A 14,323-nucleotide genomic window follows, 5' to 3' on the forward strand; every position below is an offset into this window, starting at 1 on the left:
GGGGATCTTTTAAAAATTCCTATGTTGAGGCCTCATCTCTGACTAATAAAATCTGAACCTCTGGCATTGGAATTTTATGAAGTTCCCACAACACTCTAAATGTGTAACCAAGTATGGACCGTTGATCAAGCGCTATCCGTTTGCATCTTAAGCCATTTACTTCATTCCTTGCTTTAATTTTCTGTGAAAATGCACATATCCCCTCATTTTGCCTGGAAATAGTTTTTTTTTTTAATCAGCATAAATAATTTATTGCCAACATTTTCATACCATATACTTGTAGGCTTGACAATTCACACAGCAGTATTCTAGGATGGAGGAACCAGGAGTTAGGGAATGAGAAGAAAGTATATGATGGGATGTTAGGTTGCTGAGGGGCAGACTTCATGCCTAGTTCTTGGTCATGACCAGTTCTTGGCCAGCTAAGCTGCCTTGGGCAGGAAGGGGCTAGGTCAGGCCAAGAAGGGGAAGTTCTCCTTTGGCCAGCGCACTTCAGTTTTCCAGCCTTTCCTCTTGCTTCTGCATTCGTGGTTCTCTGGGGTGAGGGAGGTGTAAGGAAGCAGGAACCTCTACAGCTGTCGGGTAAGTGGGCTCCATCAGCTGAACATGGGGAGCCCAGTCTAGTCCTTGGCCTGATGCGTCTAAGAGAAATTTTGCTAATGTCACAGTCTTGCTGGCCTCAAAAGTGGCCGCATGTTTATCTCCACTCAATAATCCTCTTGAGTAATAAGACTTTTGTTTGTGACGTGACTGTTTAAGAAACTGAAAGCTGCATTTTTTTTTCAAGATTACGGGAGAATGATTTTGTTGACGTTTATTAGCTTTTAAATTATCTAGTTTTATTTTAATAGTGCTGCATTAGACTAATTGTTGCTTGGAAATATATAAATCTTGTTAACAGTAATTCTGAACAGACTAAATACATGATCAAGTCAAAAGTTTGAGGACTAGGGAGAGAGTGTTATTTTAAAAGGAAATCCAAATTACTACCCATAGTCATTTTAATTTACTATTAATAAAAATATAACACCAAATGAACTCAATAATAAATAAGTTTGGAAGTTCTAACATTCTAGATTCTGATGAGTATCATTCACATATTAAAATAAAATTTAGAAAATGTACAGCTTACAAACTTTCCTTTTTACATATGTGTTTTGAACTAAATAATAGTCAAATTAATTTGGATGTTCGAGGAGGAAATGCCATCACATCTTCTCCCCCCTCCCATCCCTGCTTACCTAGGCTTCAAATCTGGATAAACATATTCAAGTGTTGTTTAATCATGAATGTGACATATTAGACAGATTTATAGATGCGTGAGGGATTTAAAAATTTGATTATTCTTAGTTCTTTAAACATCCCAATAAGTAATCTTAGAGATAACATTAACGTTTACTCTGTAGACTAAGCAAGTATTGTAGGAAGAGAAGATTGTGTTTTGGGTGCCTGAAAAGTACAGAGAATTTTAGAGTATTTCTGTTCTCCATTAAGGAACATGTAGTTTGGCTTCCCCCAAAAATGTGAGAGACGAAGATGGAGAACATTTTAAGAAGGATATTTTTTCTTTCTTTCTTTCTTTCTTTTTGCGGTATGTGGGCCTCTCACTGTTGTGGCCTCTCCCGTTGCGGAGCACAGGCACCGGACGCGCAGGCTCAGCGGCCATGGCCCATGGCCAGCCGCTCCGCGGCACGCGGGATCCTCCCGGACCGGGGCACAAACCCGTGCCCCCCGCCTCGGTAGGCGGACTCTCAACCACTGCGCCACCAGGGAAGCCCAGGATATTTTTTCTAAGTATAATTCTTGTCTTCTATTACTGTAACATTTGTATTTATTATGTTTTTAATGAAGTCTCAATTTTGGTACATATTTTCTACTTTCCTCACTGGCTTACATTTTCATTTCAATAATGCTTTATTTTTGGACTTCCCTGATGGCGCAGTGGTTAAGAATCCGCCTGCCAATGTAGGGTATACGGGTTCGATCCCTGGTCCGCGAAGATCTCACATGCCGTGGAGCAGCTAAGCCCGTGCACCACAACTACTGAGCCTGTGCTCTAGAGCCTGTGAGCCACATCTACAGAGCCCGTGTGCCACAACTACTGAAGCCCGAGCACCTGGAGCCCGTGCTCCATAACAAGAGAAGCCACTGCAATGAGAAGCCCGCACACTGCAACAAACAGTAGCCCCTGCTCGCTGCAACTAGAGAAAGCCCACGCACAGCAACGAAGACCCAACGCAGCCAAAAATATAAATAAATAAATTTATTTTTTAAAAAAACGAATGCTTTATTTTTACATTTGAATACATATAAATTGAAAGTGAAGCTAACACTTTAGTATGTCTATTCTATTTTCAATTAAAATATTTGGGAAAGGGCTTCCCTGGTGGCGCAGTGGTTGAGAGTCCGCCTGCCGATGCAGGGGACACGTGTTCGTGCCCTGGTCTGGGAAGATCCTACATGCCGCGGAGCGGCTGGGCCCGTGAGCCATGGCCGCCGAGCCTGCGCGTCCAGAGCCTGTGCTCCGCAACGGGAGAGGCCACAACAGTGAGAGGCCCGCGAACCGCAAAAAACAAAAACAAAAACAAAACAAAAATATTTGGGAAAATTTCCCTGTAGTGACTACTTTCTAAAATTGTTTAAAAACTGTGAAAAAATCCCAATCATCCCCCAAACAAATATTTTACATATATTTAGATTTCTTAAAGAAGGGCACACCTGTAAAGAGCCACCTATTGAACTGGTAATTTTGTTTATCTACTTGACTGGTGGTTAATATGTTAAATTGTTAAAATTTGAAGTTGTGCTATCAAACTTGTGAGCTAATTCTGTGGGCTTTCGGGAACATGTGAGAATGCTCTTCCCATTCTCTGTATCTTCCACTTCGTTTCCTTGACTTCTGGGTTTCTTCTTTGTCCTAATTTCCTTACATATAGCTCTCTACTGTTTGAGACGGGCCCAGGTATATACCTACATGGGTGGGGATCCATGGGGACACTTTCTTACATATTCAAAGTCATTGTATTGCTACCGTCTGATTTTCACCTCAGTAAAAGTGAATAGCTTGAATTGTGTGTTATTATTATTGTTGTGTCAACTAAACCCATGATTATAAATAGAGCCTAGAACCACAGAACAATTAAAGCCATCCCTCTCTGTTCACCACACAAATACTTTCAGGACTGCCTTCTTCATGCGAGTCAACATCTCCACATTCTCCAACTGCTTCTTGGGTTTTTTTTTTTCCATCATCTGGACTCAGCAACCACTTTGGTCTATTCCTTTAGCTCAGACACCAGAGCCATGGCAGCATTTCCCAGGATAAGCCATTGGGATCTGGACATAATTGAGGAGGGTGTGCCTGGGGCCATTATGCCCACACGTGGATTCAAGAATGTCCCAGTGGGGAAAGATCTTGTGCGCCATTCAGTTCAGCCCAGGAAACTGATGTCAGGGAGGCAATGTGACTCATCCAGGGAATATAATAAGTAATAAGCAAGGAAGGAAACAGGGAACATGGAAAGCACGCATACTGGATCAATTAAGAGGCACTAAAGCTGAAGGAAAATACGAATGGGCCTCAGTGTTCCCAGGAGCAGAGAGGACTGATTGGCGTGCTACCAGTGGTAGTTGTATCCCGTGTGTATCTTTATTTGTTTTGATGGCTCAGCCATTATTCCTTCCCTGGAGAATCCCTATCTACTATATCATTATCTTTTGGGAGATCTCTTTCATTGTCCCAAAATACACAACTTGATTTTCCATTATTTCCAGTTCACATGGAAAGTATCTGGATCAAAGCTTTATCTTTGGTCTGAGTCTTGTTTGCCATCCCGGCAGTAATTCACTAGTGCTTCTGGAACTTATCTCTGGAGAGGACTTAGCCTGTCTCTGTGATAAATGTGCGAGTGATGGAATGAAATAAAGCCAACATTTAGTGAGTGCCAAGGGTATGGTATGTATAGTGCACTGGGTTATCCCATCTGATGGGCACAGCCTTTAAAGTAGGTGTTACATCCCATTATACAGGGGAGGAAACCAAGGCTAATTTCTCCCTCATCCTTCACCATTGATCTTTTTTTTTTCCTGTACGCGGGCCTCTCACTCTTGTGGCCTCTCCCATTGCGGAGCACAGGCTCCGGACGCGCAAGCTCAGCGGCCATGGTTCACGGGCCTAGCCGCTCCGCGGCACGTGGGATCTTCCCGGACCGGGGCACGAACCCGTGTCCCCTGCATCGGCAGGCGGACTCTCAACCACTGCGCCACCAGGGAAGCCCGGATCTTTCTTTATATCAACAATTAACTTAAAAACATGGATCTAAGCCATCCCTCCTATTTTTTTGGATTTTCCTTTGAAGCTGTCCCATTCCTCTTTCCTTCCAGCAGCCCTGCTATCCTGACAGGCTACACGACTTCTTCTGTTGCTTAAACCTTTTCCTTTCACACCTCTCCTCCCTGGGGGCTGGGTACAAGCCAAGTCTCCTCTCACTCAGCTATTTTGCACCTCCTTGACACCTCCCACTTGGTGACATCAGACTGGATCTTCAGATCTCCCAGTCCTCTTCTCATTTCCTCCTTTAAGAAACATCCAAATACAGATATAACCAAACTCAGATGGAAAACTTGGCCTTTTGCTTCCTTCCACAGGTTTTCTCTTGGCATCAGAAAATCTGGGTTTTCTGGTTATTTAATGCACTGTCATTAAATAACCCCGAAACTGAGCCAGCATTCCTCTGCTTCCTACACCCACCTCCCCACACTGGTCTCCCCTGCCCCTCCTTTCTCACACCTCCCCATTTCCTCTGTCTGAATGGACTGGATATGGCCTGCTTGGAAACTGTGAATCTGCGTCCCGAGCCTTCTCAGAGGCTTTTGTCCTGCCGTCTTTCTTTCTTTCTTTCTTTCTTTCTTTCTTTCTTTCTTTCTTTCTTTCTTTCTTCCTTCCTTCCTTCCTTCCTTCCTTCCTTCCTTTTCTTTTCTTTCTTTCTTTCTTTCTTTCTTTCTTTCTTTCTTTCTTTCTTTCTTTCTTTCTTTCTTTCCTTCTTCCTTCCTTCCTTTCTCTCTCTCTCTTTCTTTCTCTCTCTCTCTCTCCCTCCTTCTTTCTTTCTTTCTTTTAGCAAGACCCTGCTTTCCAACTTCAAAGTTTTTCTGAGAATAAACTTTTTGCAAGAGTTCTTGCTGTTTTTAAATAATGACATCTGTCTATCCTGGGAAAAATAAAGAGGTTCTTCCACGGATGCTGAGACTGTGAGCCCCAGGACTAGCGAAGACATCCTCTCATCCAACAGCGTCATTTGATAGAAGAGAAAAATAAGGTCTAAAGAGGTTGATTGAATCACTAATGTCCCATTGACTGTTCGCGACAGGGCTAGAGCCAGAGGGCAGGTCTCCTGACCTCTAGTCCACCGAGATTTTCTTGAGATTGTGTCATTTCACAAACAAGCCCTGCATTTTGAAGTTGCATGCCGGCTCTTGAAATAGATGCCCGATAGTATGCTGAGCAGTTGCCCGTGAGCAATGCGGGGCTCCCGCATTTTGCTGTGTTGTGTGTGGTTCACAGGTCACTGGAGACCCCAACATCGTCAATGTTCTGCAGGGTTCCCTGCATTTCCAGGAAGACGGTAGCTCCTGCTCTCTCTTTCTTACATTAAATCTGGCAGCACCAGACAGAATCACATGATCTGTGAGGTCTGCCTTTCATGCCCCCTCCTCCTTGAAGGGACTGCCTGTCTCAAACTTCTCTCCTTCTAAGATGTCTGGGGCCTGTATCTCTTCCCTTGGTTTCTCAGTCCCTACCATTCCTCCTGTCCCACCAGATACTCCACCTAGGCTGGATTCATACTTCCTTTTTAACCTCAACAAAGACATTCCTATGGTTAAAAATATAAGTAGTAAAAACATCATCCCAGACCCCTCAGTCCCCTTCCCACACTCAGTTAACACTTGCACTCTGTTCTGCATCTTGCTTTGTCCACTTTGTCCACAAGTTTGGGAATACCAGGTGATATACCTTGGTAATTCCAGTTCTGTCCCTGGTGAATCCTATTATGTATATAAGCATGCTTTAAACACTCATGATGCTGAGTGCTGTATTTTATAGTATATGATTACATAACTTATTATTTGAAATACAGGGTCTTCCTCTCCCGACACACCAACAGCATGTTGCACTCTTACCTGGTGCTTCCTTTTCTCTGCTTTGTGTGCAACTGTCTTCTCTCAACAAAACTGTGGTCATCTTGAGCACAGAAGAAAGACATTGTTGTCCTTTCTTTCCTGTGGTCATTCTGTTCTCAGCACAGAACCTTGCACATAATGGGATCACATCTTAATTAATGCTTGTTTCATACTGAGGAAGGAGAGTGTTTACACGTTTTGCTGATCTATTGTTATTTGTGTATTCTAATTAAAAGTGAATGGGAGGTTTGAACTCTCCTCATTCTTCTTCTTCAAAAATATATACATCTAGGGGCTTCCCTGGTGGCGCAGTGGTTGAGAGTCCGCCTGCCGATGCAGGGGACACGGGTTCGCGCCCCGGTCCGGGAAGATCCCACATGCCGCGAAGCGGCTGGGCCCCCCCCAAAAAAAAATATATATATACACACATCTAGAGATGAAGCATGAGGAGGGATTACTGGGGGTGCTGGTCATGCTCTAGTTCTTGGTATGGATGGTAGTTATACATGTGTGGTCACTTTGATATATCTCATCAATTGGCACAGTTCTTATTTGTATACTTTTCTTCATATGTTGTATGTCTATTAAAACATGTAATATGTATGTGTATAATATATAGTTCTAGGTTGATAAGATACTGTGTTTGTGAGAGTTTGTGGAAATAGTCATGCTTGTGTATTGCTTGTGGGAGCGTAAATTGTATAATGCCCTTGGGAGGAAATTTGGCCAAACTATCATAATGAAAAGGTGCTTACCCTTTGGCTGGGCAATGGCTAGCCTAGAGATGTACCCTACAGTCTATTATAGCATGTGCAAACTGTTACACATTCAAGATCATTCACTTGTCTATAATAATGAAACTGGAAACAACAGAAGGAAGAACAAACAGATTGTTGTACATCCTACTATAAAATATTATTCAGCAGTTAGTAAAAGGGAGGCAGGTCTGTTACTGCTGATTTGGAAGCATCTTCGGGTTAAAAACTGTGTACAAGATGCTCCTGTTTGTGTTGCGTATGTGTATATACATCTGCTTGTATGTTCATAGACTATCTCTAGAAGGATACACAAGAAACTGATAATAGTCGTTGCTTCTGAGACAGGAAGGGGTAAAAGGAAACTTATTTTTCACTATACACTCTGCTTGATGCACGTTTCAAATTTTATAAGTACATGTAACCTATTCAAAAAATTAATTAAATCCAAAGCTGCTTCTTTGCAGCTGACTTTTCTTCATTCTCATTTACGGACTTCCTAAACATTCTAGAATTGGTGAGTTTGCCTTTACTTTCTTCCAACAGCCTCCAAAACCATTCCATGGAGCAAAGATCATACTTTTCTTCCACGATATTGAGCAAAGCAGGCAGGTCACTCTTCTGCTGGTGACCTTATTAACTGAATTTAGACCTCAAGTGAATTTGAACAGATTTTTGATTTTTTTTTTTAATGAAACATTCAAAGCCTCTTTGCCCTCTTTAGTTCCTCTCCTTCCAGAAGGCAGGAAGAGAGTGAAAGACAAGTGTTCCATTTGTCTTTAATCAGATTTACAAGTGCCATAAACTGGCTGTCAAACTAGAAGAAGAGAAAACCTTGGGGGATGTGGTTTGCCTAGCAAAGGAAGGGAATAAGTCGGGTCTAACATGTGCCCCAGATTTGTAACAAGTAGAGCTCAAGAAGTAAGGTTTTATCTCGATAGCCTGAGAATCCAGAGCGTTTGGAAGCCCTCAAAAGTAAAATATAACAATATAATCAAAGGTAATCCTTGCAAAGAAGAAACAAAGGGGCCTCTGAAGAAGCCAAGCCAGCTTCCAACTTGCCCATGGCCGTCTGCAGAAGATGGAAGGGAGGCCCGGGGCCGGGGATGAGGAGGTGGTATGGGTGCTTGCTGAGGATATCAGCAAGAGGGCTGAAACTCAAGCTTGCAAAATTCGCCATGGACAGTTTGTACAGGTCTTTGAAAAGGCACATTCAGAGCAAAAATGGCTTGGGTTAGACGTTGCTGTTTTATTAGATAATAAAGAGAAAGCAAACCCTGAAACTTAGCGATGATTTCGTCCGGCCCCTTCATTTTGCCAAGACGCACTGTAGGCAGAGCCTACTATTAAACCCCCAGATCTCACGATTCTTGGTCCACTGCTGTGTCTGCTCTCCACCTGTCTTTTTAAAAGTCTGGACTCTGGAACCAGACCACCTGGACAGAGCTCTGGCTCTCAGGAGCTGCATGCTTTGGGGCAGGTTACCTAATTTTACATGCTTCCGTTTCCTCATCTGTCAAATGGGGATAATGCTGATAACAGTAAGTACCTGGTATGGTTGTTAGTGGGATTATAAAGCCCTTCAAAGAGGGTCGGGTACATGGGAGGTGTTGTGTCAATTCTAGCCATAATATTAATGGTTAGTATTACTTCCAATTTCTACAGCAGGGAGAATCATTTTTAAGTGGGAAAGACCACAACACCAACATGGGAGGTGTCTTCATGGTAATAGTTAACTTGGTTCCGGGTGCCACCTGAGGTCTGATATAAGAAATCCCTTTCTCGTAAAAAGAGCTATCCAACTTCTGGGCTGGTGGTAAGGTAGATGCCCTTTGTCACAGGTGGAGTTCAAGCCAAGGATGTAGAAGGCAGATTCCTGTGTAGAATGGAGGCGGGGCCTAGATGACCTCTAGGGGCTCTGACCTTAAGGGTCTAGGATTCTGCTACCTTTGAGACTAGTAGCCTTGGGGACAGTCACATGGCCCGTCTCCTGGACATGGGTTTGTTATCAACTTGGAAGTGAAGAGCACAGTTTGTAAGACTTTTCTCCTCCAGCTCCATATAAAAGGACAAGCTCTGGTGTGACATCTAAGACTTCCAAAGACTCATGACTTTGAATTTCTTTATGGAGAGCTGCACACCCGAGGATGCCAACACAGAAGGGAACATATTCTTAAATCCGGCTCGGTACAAACCCTCTAGCCAGGGGGGATACTTCATTCCTAAAAGAGGAGTAGAAATCTTTGGGGGGTGGGGGGGAGGGAGATACATTGGTCAACATTGTTCCCTCCGGGTCCCCAAACCCAGGTTAACAATGAAGGGCCAGGACGCCAGGAGCCTCTGCCACGCTGCCAGGTGGGGCCGGGCCAGCACGAAGTCCCGCGGGCCAGTGACCCCGGCTCCCTCTGCGGGGTACTTCCTAGGGCCTTTGATGTTTCCCCAGGAACTGGCAAGGGTTGCGTTTCCCTCAAGGTTTATTCCCTCTTGGTTTATTTATTGTATCTGCCTTCTCGTCTCGCTGGCTTGAAGATCAGCACGCAGGTGTGCAACGGGACTTAAGTCCCCGGGTCTCCTCTACCAGCGCCACCTGGAAACCCGGCAACAGGCGCATTTTACTGAGTTCTCTGGCAGCAAATCCGGAGAGGAAGGGGTCTTTTTCGGGCCAGCTAGCCGATCTGGGAACCCTGGTCCCAGGATCAGTGGCCAGGACTCCCCGTCGGCCTCCAGCCCCAGCCCGGCCGGCGCGCGCCCCCTCCCAGCCGGGTCTTCTCGGTCTGCCAGGGGGCTCGAGCTCGCTTCCTTTCCCCCCGCAAAGCCAGGCTTAACCCAGAGCTTCATCTCCTCCCCTGGAGGGTCTCAAGTTGCCTTCCTCTGCCCGGAGGGCACCACACTTCCCCGTGCCGGGCCCTAATCTCCACCCGGCCTTTCCAACAGAGTGGCAAGCTTCAGCTCTCCATCTGCGCGCCTTAAATCCCATTTATCTTCTTAGCGCCTGTGTCCTGGCCGGCCCCGCCCCCTCTTCCTCCTACGCACCCCCCCCCCCCCCCCCGCAAATCACAGACCCTCTCCTCCTCCCTCTGCTATCCCCCTTACTCCTAGTGCGGTGGAACGGCTAGAGCAAGCTTTGGAGGTGTTGGGTAAAGTACCCGAGGAAGGTGGAAGCGACCTAGAGGGGCGCGGCCGGAGGAGAGTATACCAGGGGAGGGGGAGGCGCCGCAAGATATCAGGCTCAGGACCAAGGCAGAGGGTCCTGGACTCGCAGTCACCTAAATCCTGCCCTGCGTCTCTAGCGGTTGAAGTCGGCCCTTCCTAGCGCCCCAATCTAGGTCACCAGCCGGGAAGGGCTGAGCTGGGGGTCGCTAGAGGGGTGATGCGCGGGCTTTCTGCCCTAGAGGTGGGCGAAGAGTAAATTGTCTCAGGGCCTGCCCCTCTCACTTCCACTAGATTGTAATTCCATCCCTGGGTCGGTCGAGCCTCCCTCCCTCTCTCCCGCGGCCAGCCAGTCCCTCCCCGTCGGCTTCCCCTCGCCGCCCCCATCCCCGCCCTCCCCCCCGCCCCGCCCGAAAAGCCCTGCTGCTCGAAGCCCGCTTCACTCCCGCACGCGGACCTCCCGGCTGCTGTCCTGCCTCCGTGGACTCCTCCGTGGTTCCTGGTCCAGCTCCCTCAGCCCTTCGCCTCCTCACCTCGGTCAGGGGATCCGCGGGGTCTCCCGACGTATCTCAGGAGACGCCCTTTTCCTGTGCGCCCAGGACTTGGTGAAACTTCTCAGGCGCCCGCGGTGAAATGGATTTAACCCAAGGCGTCTTGCTCCGGCTCTTGCTCCTGGCTTCCAGCCTCGGACCCGGCGCTGTGCCGCTCAGAGCAGCTCACAGAAAACCAGGTAATGCGCTCGGTGCTCCCGGGAGCATCACGTCCGGAGCGCCCAGGTCCCCGTCTCTAGCGAGGACCCAAAGCGGGCAACGCACCGCCTCTCTCACCCCTGACCAGCGGCACTTAACTGGGTTCTTCTCTGCCCAGAGCCGAGAAAAGACGCCAGCCTCGCCCTCCCCCTCCCAGGACAGGCGGTTCCAGGGATATTTGTTTGTTAAAAGAATGATCTATTTTCCAGACACAGTAGAGGTGGAGGGCTCTGTATTTGACCACAGAGAGCTGAGAGTTGGGGCAGCGATTACGCTGTCTCAATTACAAGGATTGCAACTGTGCAAGAAAAGTCAAACAGCTCCTCCTGTGTCTCTAAACAGCTTATTGAATTCATTTTGTTCAGAGCCCAGCGATTTCCTGTTAAGTGTCTGAAGATTTGCCTGGTGTACCCTATGCCCATCTCCAGTCCTTCCCACGCACTATGTAGGGATGTGGCCTCTGCTGTTAGGATCCTCTTCCACTCTGGGGCCGTTTTCTCAGAAAGGAGCACTCAACGGGTTAATTTTTACCGTGATTTGAGCTCCTGTCTTTGCTCTGTGATTTAAACAAAGATGTACAGCGTTGTGGGCTATTACAGTGAACTGCTGAGAACTCGAAACACACTAACTTGCATTTTCTCTAGTTACACAGGTAGAAAGTCTTACTGTGTTTTTGCCTCCTTTGGTTTGGCCTGTGTGGTGAGATTATTCAAAGTAGAACATTCTAAGCAAGAAAGTTCTCAACATTGTTTCTCGGATAATGATTTTTATTCCTCTTTGCTGAGACTATATTTAGAATTCTGAAAAATCTGTTTTTTCTTAGTTTACTTTGCAAGCGGGGTTGTCTTATGGTAGTAATTACATCGTATGAACAATGGAAAACAATATAACTATTTGAATGCAGTCTGCAAAACTTTGCAGAAAGCACAGTTTGTCTTCACAAATAATGTTGCCGTTAGAAAGAGACAAACAGGGGAAATTTATCAGAGGGCAAAGAAAATCATCCTGGCAGGTTCCCATATGGCTGCTTAAATATTTTCGCTGCTCCAGGATCTCTCCACTTGGAAATATGACTTGTTGCCTTTCTGCTCTGGAAGATGCCTTCACTCTTCAAGCTGTATCTATTATCACCTGCGCCTTGCTACCTGCCTTGAAATTTATAATTGTTATTATCATCTGAAGCACACTTAAATTGTGAGCTATTTTAGTCCCACTGATCATTCACTTTGGAGAAAATAGCAGCAGTCCCAGGTGATATTATATTAAATTGTTTCTTTCCTACATGCACGCAGACACACATCTTCAAGGATTTCAATGAAGGGCTTCTTTCTAATTTTCCTCCTTAAGATACCCACACGTGATCATCTGCGTTCTGTGGGTTTATTTACATAAAACCATCCCGTCACAATTTTTGAACAATGCATTGTTATACCTGTAGTTCTTAAGCGTGAGCAGTGTATGTAGTGTTCTTTTAAGGATAGATTTCAATTCGTTTAAGAAGAATTTTTTTAAAAAGTATTTCACAAAAGCCTGCTGTGTAAAAACTGCTCGTATGGTTCACCGTATTTCCTTTCTTATTTTCTGTAGTTCCTCTCCTACAGATACTTCCTACCTGGTTCATCCAGGGTTTCATTCTGTTATTCATGCCATGAATATGCCATGTTGGTCTCTTTGGTTTTATTTGAAGCATAGATAGGGTTTTGATAGTGGAAACTCTACATTTTAAATATTTTAGCACATTAATTATATCAAATTTGAGGTAAAAGGAGTGTTTGGACTAGGTTCAGCCTAGGAGAGTTTTTCATTACTTTATAATTTTATCCAGACACTGGCTCTCAGGTTGGAAGGCTGCTCAGATGAAAATGACAGCTACTTCATAAACTTTGGGGGCAAATATCCTCCTGGGCTCATTTACAACCCTTGGAAAGATTAGTTTTTGATCCGGAGAATTGGTCCAGATTAAAGACTGAATGTGCGCCACTTGGCTCTGATGTGAACGGCCGCCAGCTGATTTATAATCTTCCCCAGACACCAGCAGATCTTGCTAGTATCCATACAGGAGTTTCTTTGTACCTTGTTTCCTCAATAGAAATTGATTTGTGTGCAGTGCTTTGAAGGTGGCATGGCTACCCCTAAGGTGTACTGCAACAGTCCTGTTTTATTTGGATGACCCTGTCTTTCTCCTCACCCTCCCTGAATCTCCCTTTGACAAGTTCGGCTTTGTTGGAGAAGTCTTGGATTCAAAATCCACCTGAAAATTTCCCATCCCCATCTACTTCTGGTGAGAAAAAACCAAGCAGCAGCTTCAATTATGAGTCTCATTTGGGTCCAACATAGACAACTTTTCCCTCCACCAAGATAGCTACTCCTCTGTCACTGAGTGTTAATAAAGAAAGCTCTGCGTTTGCTGAGACTCACAAAAAAGAACAGTTTGCAAGTTAAGTCAAATTAAATAATAATGAGCATTAATTAATTGCTTTCTACACTGTCCTAAGAACTTGACACGTACTGATTTATTTAATCAACCCAACAGGTCTGCGAGATGGGTATTATTATTACCCCTGTTTAACTGAAGAGGAAATTGTGGCTTAGAGAAATTAAATATCTCACCCAGGGTCACCCAACTAGTAAGAGCCTGGATGGGAATGCAGACTCTGATACCCAGGAGCAGAAAGGAGTCCTTAGCTGCCCGGTTAGGAGAGGTGTGCAACCCCTCAGGGAGGGCATCTTCCCCCTGGATGAATGGGGGGGGGCTCCCAAATTCGAATCACAGACATGGCAGGAAGTGAAACACCCTATTGTACAGCTGGGCTGAGCATGACCAAGGGACTTGCCCAAGTTAATATCAGAAGCTCAGCTGGACTAGTACCCAGACCCCCTTGAGTGGTTTCCAGTTCTTCCCTTACCCAGAGTCTCACCAGGACACGCAGGGAGGACTGTTGTGCCTCTGATGTAGGGCAGGGGGGAGGGAAAAGGAAATCCAGACACATCTGCTGGGACCAGCATGTGTCAAGCCACGTGTGTTCCTACAGGCAGATTGCTAACTTAACGGTGTTAGCTTAACTCTCTGGCACAGAGAGAGGGGCTGGAGGGCTGCCTGAGGGCCCTGCCTTTCCTCTGCCTTTCCGGCTGCCTGAGGTCCCAGGGTCAGTGGGACAAGGTCAGGTCAGGGTTCAGAATTCAAGGTTTTCCCCTGGAGGACTGGAGATCCGCAGTCATTTGGCGGAGGGAGATGCAGGTCTGTAATCTTTTCCTTTCCACTTTTCCCTCAGTGTTTCTCTCTCTGAAAAAGTGGATTAAAACAAAGATCCAGGGAAACTCAGAAAGAAAAAAAAACGAAAGACTGGAGGGGCAGAGCAGAGTTAGCGCAAGGGCAATGTGCCTTGTCTGTTGCTGGTGGGGAATACGTGCGCCTCTAGGTGGTTTCTGCTGCTACTCGTGTGAGGCTGAATGGCTAAAGGGTCAAGCAGAGGTCAGGGCTCATCCTCTTCT

General features: G+C 45.8%; 1 protein-coding gene across 3 annotated transcripts in view; it reads left to right on the plus strand.

Moving 5' to 3' along the window:
* Positions 1 to 14,323, plus strand: part of EGFLAM (EGF like, fibronectin type III and laminin G domains) — a 541,883-nt gene that overhangs the window by 359,111 nt on the left and 168,449 nt on the right. For 2 of the 3 annotated variants that reach the window (XM_060295409.1, XM_030882073.2), the window contains exon 1: positions 10,595 to 10,812. The exons of the other annotated variant lie outside the window; for it this stretch is intronic. In XM_060295409.1, the coding sequence (XP_060151392.1) occupies positions 10,716 to 10,812 (97 nt within the window). In that variant the 5' untranslated portion in view covers positions 10,595 to 10,715. Of the gene's footprint in view, positions 1 to 10,594; positions 10,813 to 14,323 lie in introns of those variants that run through there. 3 annotated transcript variants of the gene reach the window in all.

This window comes from Globicephala melas, chromosome 3, assembly GCF_963455315.2.
Source record: "Globicephala melas chromosome 3, mGloMel1.2, whole genome shotgun sequence".
In the NCBI taxonomy this organism is placed as follows: domain Eukaryota; kingdom Metazoa; phylum Chordata; class Mammalia; order Artiodactyla; family Delphinidae; genus Globicephala; species Globicephala melas.